Source organism: Acyrthosiphon pisum, chromosome A1 (genome assembly GCF_005508785.2).
Source record: "Acyrthosiphon pisum isolate AL4f chromosome A1, pea_aphid_22Mar2018_4r6ur, whole genome shotgun sequence".
NCBI lineage: Eukaryota > Metazoa > Arthropoda > Insecta > Hemiptera > Aphididae > Acyrthosiphon > Acyrthosiphon pisum.
The window spans coordinates 78,269,828-78,280,807 of record NC_042494.1 but is presented as its reverse complement, the minus strand read 5'-3'; the positions used below and the strand labels follow the sequence as shown (position 1 = coordinate 78,280,807).

The window sequence follows — 10,980 nt, the reverse complement described above, 5'->3', positions numbered from 1 at the left end:
ACTTTTCAAAAGTAATTTCCATTACATTTTCGTTACTTGGAAATAATTCTAATGAAATTACGTAACGCGTTACAAGCAAAGTAACCCTGTTACAGTAACGCGTTACTTTCGTTACGTTACTACTCAACTTATTGTTCTATGTTACTACTCAACACTGGATAATGGATACCTATAACAAATTTACGTTCAGCAGAACTAATTTCGTGTTATTAACTTGAATATTTCGTTTAGGTGCCTCGTGCCTACTTTTTGCATTCGACATAAAATTATGTTGTCATATTATGGTTGACATCATTATTCGATTATATTAATATTTAAATTGTATATTACAATAACATCACACTATATTATTTATATTTGCAATTTTGAATCATAAGTTTAGTAATAATATATATATATTGATATTTCGTAATACTCAGTAATTGCATCGGGATTTTTATCAATAAATCCGAACATAATAATTTCTTCGTATAAAAATACTAGAATTATAAATAATATAATTAACTTTATGAAATTCAAAGAGACCGACATTAGTTTCAAATTTTAATCGGGTTTTCAAGAACGGTACAAGAACGGTTTTTCAAATCTATGGTTTCGGTTTGGGTTTTGAAAACGGTTTTTTAAGGTCTAGGTTTCGGTTACGGTTTTTTAACCGGTGTTTTAAAGCTTTTGGTTCCGTTTCCAGTTCCGGTGTTCAGAAATTAGAAAACCGCGGTTTTAACCGGTTTTTTGGAAAACCGGTTAAACCAGTTTCGATCCCTGGACTTAGAAGTTAGAACACGTTTTTAAAGTCAGAGTAATTTTGCCCCTGCGTCATTTGGTGGGCCAAAGTTACTCGAGTAACATAGTTTTATTAGGCAAACGAAGTTTTTTGATTAGTTAGAATTAGAAGATTTTGTTTTAAAACTTATCTTTACTTTTGTTTAAACGCAGATATATTTTTTTTAGTAAAAACTAATTTTTTTTTATAGTGACTATATAGTAAATGTTCAAAGTATATAAAATTTATTTTTTTTTAAAAATGGCTGTTTTATTCCCTATTGTTGCTTATTTTACCATTAAAATTGACTCAATTTATTTTCAGGTAGTAGCTAAGTAACCTATAGGTATAGGATAGCTATAGCTATAGCATAGGCTAACTTTGGCCTAATTCAGATAGAAGGGCAAAACTATATAGGTATTTTAAGGGGAGTTTATAATTTGCATTTATTTGCACCACTCCAGGTAATCGAAAGTAGTGTTTGTAATTTGCACCAAAATAAGGGTATGTAATTTGCACCACCCTCAGGTAGTAAGAAATAGGAATTGTAATTTGCACCAAAATTAAAATTTAAGATAGTATCATTAGTATCGATAGTGTTATTACTCGATATTCTCGTTGACGCGACGTCAAGACTAGATGAACACGAATGACAATAATAATTTTTCGGGATTTTTCACCTTATCTGGTAATATTTTGACGTTTTACGTCCAATTGTCGGTCGTAATCGCGTTATGTCGCGTTATATATATATTTATATAATGTATATCAGTTTATTATTTTGATCAAATATCAACTAAGCTACACGTTTAGTCTTTCCGTTTCGTCGTAATACGTAATTTAACGTAACATTTTTGTATTGCAGTATTTAATTTTTTTCTTGAAATATGGAAGTTAAGTTAATTAAAAATAATCGCGGGGAAGATATTTTAGAATACGATAACCATACTTTTTATTTTGCATACAAAACAAAAACTACAAATATAATTCGTTGGCGTTGTACACAGAGAAAATGTTCAGCAAAATTGTTAACTACAGGTGAAAATTTGACGATTGTCCGTGATGAGAGTGTACATGTAAATCACGATGAGAAAAACTTAAACGTTTATAAATTAAATCAATTGTGCAAAATAAAAGCACGAGAATCACCATATGAAAAACCAGCCAAAATTTTAAGAAATGTAGTGCAAAATTCAACAGATTCCAATGTTATCACTACTAAGGATATTTCAGATTTAAGACGTAATATATATAATACGAAGAGGAAGATATTGCCAAAATTTCCAATATCACAGAATGAAGTACATTCAATGCTTGGAACAATGGATATCAAAACACACACAGGTGAACCGTTTATATTATCAAACGATTCTGATAAAAATATAATTATATTTTCTTGCAAAACAAACATTGATTTTTTATGCAAAAGTGAAACAATCTATCTTGATGAGACATTCGATTATTGTCCGAAATTATTCACTCAACTTTTTACTTTACAATTTACATGGATATTTTAATAATAATTACGTTCCTCTTGTATTTGCGCTGTTACCAAATAAAACAAAACAAACGTATTTAACAATTTTTAAATATTTTGGTACTTGAATGTCAAAATGTTGGTCTAATATTAAAACCTACAACAGTTATATGCGATTTTGAAGAATCAATTCATATCGCATTAAGAGAAGTTTGGAATAATTTTAATATCTTTGGATGTCGTTTTCACTTAACTCAGTTTTGGTACAGGAAAATACAAAACTTAGGACTATGTAAAGCGTATAAAAATAATAAAACCCCCGAAGGTGAATGGTTGAATAATATTTTTGGATTAATATTTTTAAATCCTAATGAAGTGGGCTCATGTTTTTTTGATGACTTTATGTCAACAATACCACACGATATAAAATTTCAAATGTTTGCTGACTATTTGACTGACAATTATATAGACAACAATTCATTATTTCCACCGTATATTTGGGCAGTTGCATCATCGTCGTCGACACATACAACGAATGCATGTGAATCCTTTCACAGTAAATTTAATGCAGAGTTTTATCATCCACACCCACAAATTTTCAATTTCATTAAAGTTCTAACAGATTTTCAAACAGATACTTATATAAAACTATCAAGTTTACATATAACTCCGCGAATAACTTCTCAAACATGTCAACGGACGAAACAAATTCAAGCTGCTTTGGATCAGTATAATAATAAATTGATTTCAAGAACTTCATTCATTGCATTAGTTGCATACAAATACAAAAAACGTGTAAGTATTAAAACAGCGAAGTATAACAGCAATTAATATTATGTACCTACATAAGTTTATTTTTTTCCAACTATAAATTATTATTTACAGATTATTCCACCTTCAATTAACTGCGAAACATAAAATTATATCAAAATGCAACATAGGTAAATTAGATTTTTTTTTTAATTCAACACATAATTATTTTAACTGACGAACTTTTTTTGTATACATTTGTTTTTTTTTTAAATAAACATAAACGTATACTATCGAAAAAATAATCGATTTTAATTTTGGTGCAAATTACAATTCCTATTTCTTACTACCTGAGGGTGATGCAAATTACTTACCCTTATTTTGGTGCAAATTACAAACGCATTTTAAAAAAAATGGTGCAAATTATACATGTTTTATATATTTTGGGTCAATTTTGGTGCAAATTGACTACAGTCATTTAGAGGTGAATTACTTTGGCCCATTATTTTTGAAAACATTTTTATTGTTAAAAAATTAAAATTTATTTTGCAGAAGGGATGTCTGCAACCACACCTTTCCGTGAAAATTGATAAGTTTTAATTTTATTACGCGCAACCTAGTTATATTTAGCCCTAAAGTTGAAAAAAACGCTAAAAGTTATCCCTGTTTACGGTATACAATTAGTGTTAAAATTTATATTTATATTTATATTTCTGGATTTTTTCCCGCGATTCGATTTTATATATATCTTAAATCGTGCTTTAGGTACATCCACAGAATATAATTTAATAATATTATCATGATCATTGATTATAAATACTATTATTTATCATTAAAATTAAATAAATAATAACCTAAGGTATGAGTATTTTTAACCCAAACATTTGTTATCTTTTTTGTTAAGTTTTTTCTCTTATAATTTTATTTAAGATGGTTTCCATTTCAAATTTTCCTTTACATAAATGGTTGGTACTAGCATAGAGTACTACCATTGGTACTAGTTTTTACATACAGGTGAGTAGGGGTCACGATTAAAGATATCTTTAATCGTGGTAGGGGTACTATATTTATTGAGATGCCGCACAATGCACACTGTACAGTGGTTACTCGTTGTATCATAGAACGAAATGTACAATATTTGTAGTTTAATGGTATTTAGAATGCGTTTATTTTTTTTTTACCCAAAATTAAACCTGTAAATCGAGATTGGAGTGACTGTTCAGCTGCTGTGGTGCGTCATATTGTGCAATACAACCCTAAATTTCCGACGGTAATCGTCATAATATTATATTTATGCGGCCATCATTACTAAATAGTAACTATTTTTATTTATTGTTGTAATACGTACACTCTTTGACGTAATATTGCCGTTGAAACTTGAAAGTTCACATTTAAACACCTTGTTTATGTACAACATATTCTAATATCTTAGACCTTTACAACTTGCAATGAATTTTTACTTGGCGAAGGCTTCGAAGTCGCTCTGTTCCATAAGTACAACGACAATGAGGTAAAATACTTTTTTTAACGGATTTTTCAATTGTTCAATTTGATTATCGAATTGCTTATTTCTTTTCTATGATCATTGGTTATTCTTTTTTGTTCAGTTTCAACAGATTCAAAAACGATGGTTTGGGTAATTTGGGTAGTGGTGTTGGCAAAGGTGGTGGTGGTGGAGGTTCCATCCGAGAAGCTGGTGGTGCTATGGGTGAACGTGAAGCTGCTAATGAAGAAGAATATTTTTACATACAGGTTAGTACCTTAATTTTACAATTTCATTTGGATTTAACTGAATTAAATTTATTTTTTAATAGCAACGGCAACAAGTAGACAAAATCAAAAAGGATATTGAAATACGAAAAGCGGAGATAGAGAAACACATTGATGAAGTCAATAAGGCTAAAGCTCAATTGGACAAGATAACAGATAAACAGTAAACTATGTACTTGCCTATTTTTTATTCCTATTAATATAATTATCAAACTAGAATTAAGAATATGAACAAAAATATTTTTTCTCAATAATAATATTTTCTTATTGGTACATATTGGTACATACAAATATAAACTTTTGTATTTTTATTTATCCTTGTCCTATATATACTCTTTATTTTTATATTCAAAATATACATATAAAATGAAAATCCCCAAAAGGAATTCCAGGAATACAATATTCCTATAGGTAGGTACAGGTTTTTTCATAGAAAGTGACGGAAAAATAATTGCAACATTATTATTTTTAATTACAAATTTCTACATTTGATAAATTAAATTAATATAAATAAAATTAATCTTTATCAAGTATTACCAAATCATTATTTTATGAAAATTATAAAACCAAGCTATATTTAACTGTAAAAATAAACATTGACTTATATTTTATATTATCATTTTCAAACATTGACAAAGTGAATAATATTTTGATTAGTATCACAATATGTATGATTCATTAAAAAAAATAAAATTTAATTTTGATACTCCTATATTGGTTTGATGCTCATTAAAAAACTGCTTTCAACATAATTTTTATATTATTGAATTGAGTATTGTGAATATTATAATTTATAATATCATAATATAAATTGTGAGTCAATTTAACATTTGATTTATAGAAAAAGTTTTTCACAGGGATTTCTTTTTCTGGTGAGGGGAAGATTTTTTTCTTGGGGATATTTTTATTCAGATCAGGTACATTCTGTTTCTTTTTTTCTGACAAAGGCTTATGTGTAATTTGTTTGTGTATACAATGGACAGGTTAGTTTGTTTGCCAAGTGTGACATAATGTTATTATTTAATAATTGTGCAATTCAGACTGGAATTTTTAAGTTTAACAATGATCATATTTTTAAAAATCTTTTATGTCAATTAAGTGGTCTGTGGTAATACCAACTTCTTTTTTAAAATCATAACTTTCCGATAAACTTTGTGAGTTAATGATCGTTTGATAATAATAATAAATTATAATCTATTATTTGTTGTATACCTAATGAATTTATTGGAGATTTTCATATTTAAATTTGAAAACATTGTTATATCTTTCAGTGACAAATTATTATTTTGTAATTTGTAAAATCAAATAAATAATATACAAGTATAATAGCAGTATTTAATTGTCCATAGGGTTTACTGAAAAGTTATAATGTAACAACATCATTTATTTTGATCACATATTTTATGATCTATGTGTAATTAAGAAAATCTACAGTGGAACATTAAAAATAATTTCAACAATAAATGCGTTGTGGCTGAAGCAGACAAAATAGATAAAATATTTATTTTAAACTAGATCAGGAAGTATTTAGTAATTTTGTCTTTAACTTCAAAGCTATAAAATAGTAAACAATGTCACAATATGGATTTGTAAAACTGCATCCGTTACCCAGTGTTCTAATTGGTTTGGCGCCATAGGTTTATATTTAATTGTAACTAAGTTGAAATAACATTTAAATTGCCAATGGTAAATGATGACTAAAATACCAAGTCTTGTGCTTATGATTCGTTGAAGGTTAAGTAAAAATTAAAATGTCCGCTATTCTTGAACAACTCATCTAATTTTAATCATTCAAAATGTTTATAAATTTGTAAATGGTAATATTTTATTCCTGAACAGTAATTTAGTAATCATGATTGATACAAATGATTTATGACTATGACACATATTAAACAGTTGTAAATTGTAATATCAGAATTATAAATTACACTTTGCAGTTACAATTATATGCCTATTGTTATCATCATTGTATGTATTGGGTACATCGTACGAACAATTTTATGTAACATTAATAATTATCTTCATTCAAAACAGGAGGGCGTCACTTAAATATTTCAATGGGGAGGCATATTTCTAAAGTAATGTGGACCAAGTCCACTTAGGGCCGTCCATACTGTAATCCGTATGGTGGCTGGCACTGGGATGGTAACTGGACACAGTTAGAAATGTTTTAGGCCTGTACAGCTCACATGTTTTACATATGACTAATTATCAGAACAATTTAGCTTATAATGATTGTAAAATGATATATTATTAATTTTCTACAGTTTAGTGTAATTTTGACTTATACATTTGTGCCATAAAAATAATTCATTAGAAAACTACACCAAAAATATGTTTTTGATTATTAATATAAACCATAATAATATGTCATATAATACAGGCTAAATAATATCTTCATAAAAAAATGTGGAGGCAAAAATGTATGTTATCTTCTTCAAATGACAATGGTTAAGACGATCATATTTAGCATAATATTATGTTGTCTCCATCTTCCCCACGTACGACATACCAAATTTTACTCTCAGCAGCTGATCACATTTAGCTCCATTAGTTTAGTAATTAGAGTGAATTTACCTCTTATTAAATTTTAAAGGTCAGATTAAAATATTTAAATTTCAAAGCGAGTTATGATTATTTTAAAATTATAAATTGTTTGTACATCTTAAAATACCTACTCATAACTCGTTTTATAATTAAAGTATAACAAAAATCCTATGAGTAAACCTTCTAATTTTATAATAAATTAAACGTAACCTACTGAGTGTAAACTTTGCTATGTGTTTACGCGTGTAAGACGGATACAATATATGCAGCTGGACGTCCTCTTAATAGGTTGGATTCCTTAAAAATTGTTATTGTATATCTCTGTATGTTCCATAAATCTTTTTATTGTTTCCAAGTAAAATAAGGGAATAATTTAGACAAAAATAAACCTTTTAATAAGCTTTTATTATTTATTAAATTAAAAAAATCAGACTTTTTTTAATTTTATTTTAGAAATATGTATTTATAATTTAAAATTAATATTTAAACATAACTTGCTCAATTAAAATAAATAAAACATACTAAAAAAAAAAAAAATAATAATCAAACATCAGATATTTATTAAGATTTGTGACAAAGCAAAAATTTAATTAGACTAAAAACGGTAATCATTTGAGTCAAGTTAAACTAATAACATAATTGAATAATTGAACATCATCATGGATTAGGTTGGTCACTGGTACTCATTTAAATTCATCTTCATCTCGTAATCCATCAGAGTATTTTGTACGTCCAGCCATATCCAATAGATTCATATCCCAATCATCTCTATCTGAAGGAAGTTTTCTTTCTTCCTCTTCATCATCTAGTTTTGGTTTTTCTTTAACACACCATATTTCTAATGAATCAATTGTGAAATCTTTGTTAGCTGATAACATTGAATAATCATTAAATGTTGAACACGAAGGACTACTTTTGCCAATGCCATACTCTGAATCTATCCATAATCCCCAATAGCCAAATTGTCCTCCCATTCCTATGCCATTAGGTAGTGTATGCTGACCACTATTCATGTACAGAAAATTATCATTATGTCCAGAAGAAGTACATATATTCAAATTTGGATATAAAGAGAAGACAAAACAACTCGAATTTCCATAAAATTTAGGTCTTAATAACCACGATTGTGAAGCGTATCCTCCAAATATATTACCAGAATTATCTTTTAAAATTAAAATTGTACTTCCTTGGTCAATTATGGCAGCACTGAGTGATTGGAAGCTCTCACCATGTGAAGTAGATGAAAACAATAATCTCCAACTATCTTGACAATCAGCTGGTAAACTGTTCTTTATGAACATTATCCATCCAAGATCTAAAATGGTTTTGAACGACTGTATATACTTTTGATTTATATTAATAGCTGGAAGTAAATCCAGTTTACGTGGCACTGAGTAAAGTGTAGTAACCAGAGCTCTATGCAAAAGTCCAAGAAGAGTATTGCCTCGCACCCATGCTGCAATATCACCCGTCAAACCGTCTTTAGACAATTGAGATGAAAGTTGAAGAATGGTATGTGCTTTGGCTCCAATTCTGATCCAGTAAGCGTACTCATCAGTATCCTTTAAACAAAGATTTATGGTTTCCAAAAGATCAATTGTATATCGTTCAATATTTGATTTTGCAAGTACAATTGACATTATTTTAAGGTAAGATTCATGGTACATTTCACAGGTCGATAAACATCGGTAGACATGCACTACACGCTGTCGACACGGTTTGTTGGTTGCAAACAATTGTTTAATATGACCATTCATGTTATGAGTTAAGTATGAATTCCACCTGTGTAACAGTTCGTCCAAGGTAACAATTTCTTTGTAGCTCATCAATTTATCGATACAATCATTTTCGTCGAAGGTTAATGGTTCTATAACACGATCATGTTTGGAGCTTTTGCCTCCCATTTTAGAATTTAAGAATATCAAAAAACAATTGCGGCTGAATGTATAACTATAGAACGAATACAGTATAATTCATTTTAAATCACTTTTAGGTCGAGAATTCCAATAGAGTTTAATGTATTTAAGAGAACGATTAACGAAACAATTATTATTGAAACGACGAAACATTAAATAGGATGCTGTCCTAGTGTCCTACGACCTACGCACTACGCAGTAGACGACTCGTGTCCCCGTCACTGGAGATGAAGGAATTTATATTATCAACAATCGTCGTCAAATTAAACACCGTGTCACATGCGATTGTATTATACGATAGTTGAATAGTCGATAACATTATAATTATAAATAACAATCAAATTATGGTCACCAGAGTCATGAGTACGTCATGACCACGATAAGATAGTATGATAATATCATAGAAAACAATCGGAACTCGATAGTTGTTCGAAAAATGATAAGACATTTTTATCGCTAACATTCTACATGTACACCAACGTTACCGAATAAAATATCTCTATTATTAGAAATGCTGTGGAAGTACCGCAACAGATTTAAAATTTAGAATTTAGAAAACTGGTCGGGTACCTACTTCATGCGATACTTAAAATATAAAATCCAAAATTTATTTATAAATTTTGCTTGTAAATAGTATTGCTTTAAATAAATAAATACTAATACTAAATACAATCTTATTTAACAGGACTGAAGAAATAAAATTAAAATAAGGTGGGCAATTATAGTGGGTTTGATGTACAATGTCAAAATGTTAATTTTAATAAAGTTTAACTTTTCCAGTTTCAAGTTCAACTTTTAAAAAAAAATTGACCAATAATAGGTATCTATAATAAATTCCAAATTAATCATATCATAATATCCATTAGGTACTTATAACGCGTTATACATCAACTACAAATCGTAGTACTATCATAGATATATAATAGTATACTTTAGAAGTTTCAAGTACCCACGAATAATATTATAAAATCAAAACAAAATAACTAAAATAGTTATTCTAGGTTTTTTAATATGTAATTTCGTCCAAATTTGAAATTAAAATGACTATAAAAATAAACTGTGTAAATGTATTTTTTAGATTTTTTGGTAACCGAATTAACTACGTGGAATCTTGTTTTAAATTTTCAATTCTTTGATATAAAAGTTGAACATTTTATAGATTTTTAACTACAAAATAATTATTCAAATTTAAATTTGATAAATTTTGTCAAAATTCGATCTTTAAATGCTTATAAAAAAATTGTGCCTATGTATTTTAATATTTTACAACTGCTATTGTAACAATATATCAGGAGCCTTGTATTAAATTTTTACACTTTTTGACCCAACAGATAAAACTATCTTGATATTTATAGAAAAAAAAACGAAAAAAAAAATGAAAACTGACAATGTCCGTAAACAACTCAAAAAGAGTCAAATTATTTTCAAAATTTTATCGTGTATAGAAAATGCCAATATGAACATTCAGTGAAATTTTCAAGTATCTACAGTCATTCTTATTTTAATTACAACAAAATAAGAAAATTGTAACATAAGAAATCGAGTGAATATCAAATGTTGTAAAAATATAAATTTCAAACGCTCATAAAAATTTAATTTGACTTGCTTGAAGACATTTTTTTTTTTGAAAAAGGTAGAAAAACTTATGAGGAATCTTGTGTTACATTTTCAAATCTTAGATCTAATAAGAAAATTTTTCATGAATTTCTAATTCTAAATAATTTCCAAATTTTCGTCATTTTTACGTATTTTGTCAATAT

General features: G+C 27.9%; 3 protein-coding genes across 3 annotated transcripts; 2 read left to right on the top strand and 1 right to left on the bottom strand.

Moving 5' to 3' along the window:
- Positions 1 to 1,653: 1,653 nt before the first annotated feature.
- On the top strand, positions 1,654 to 3,230 carry LOC115033626. Its single transcript, XM_029486482.1, has 2 exons — positions 1,654 to 3,032; positions 3,123 to 3,230. Exons 1-2 carry the CDS (start codon positions 2,640 to 2,642, stop codon positions 3,153 to 3,155), a joined length of 426 nt encoding a protein of 141 aa, XP_029342342.1. The 5' UTR covers positions 1,654 to 2,639; the 3' UTR covers positions 3,156 to 3,230.
- An 860-nt stretch (positions 3,231 to 4,090) lies between these two features.
- Positions 4,091 to 5,054, top strand: LOC100166638 (uncharacterized protein). Its single transcript, NM_001246172.1, is given in 3 exon segments — positions 4,091 to 4,497; positions 4,595 to 4,739; positions 4,802 to 5,054. Coding segments are annotated over 3 exon segments (330 nt in total). The 5' UTR covers positions 4,091 to 4,435; the 3' UTR covers positions 4,925 to 5,054.
- A 2,634-nt stretch (positions 5,055 to 7,688) lies between these two features.
- LOC103309954 (MTOR-associated protein MEAK7) lies at positions 7,689 to 9,592 on the bottom strand. The gene has a single exon (XM_008186740.3). It carries the CDS (start codon positions 9,206 to 9,208, stop codon positions 7,988 to 7,990), a length of 1,221 nt encoding a protein of 406 aa, XP_008184962.1. The 5' UTR covers positions 9,209 to 9,592; the 3' UTR covers positions 7,689 to 7,987.
- Between the last annotated feature and the right edge of the window lie 1,388 nt (positions 9,593 to 10,980).

Bases quoted from the DNA above. Each gene is read 5' to 3' on its own strand.
- LOC115033626 (XM_029486482.1), top strand. From the start codon at position 2,640: ATGTCAACAATACCACACGATATAAAATTTCAAATGTTTGCTGACTAT. The intron at 3,033-3,122 runs GTAAGTATTAAA...TATTATTTACAG, and splicing joins CATACAAATACAAAAAACGT to ATTATTCCACCTTCAATTAA.
- LOC103309954 (XM_008186740.3), bottom strand. From the start codon at position 9,208: ATGGGAGGCAAAAGCTCCAAACATGATCGTGTTATAGAACCATTAACC.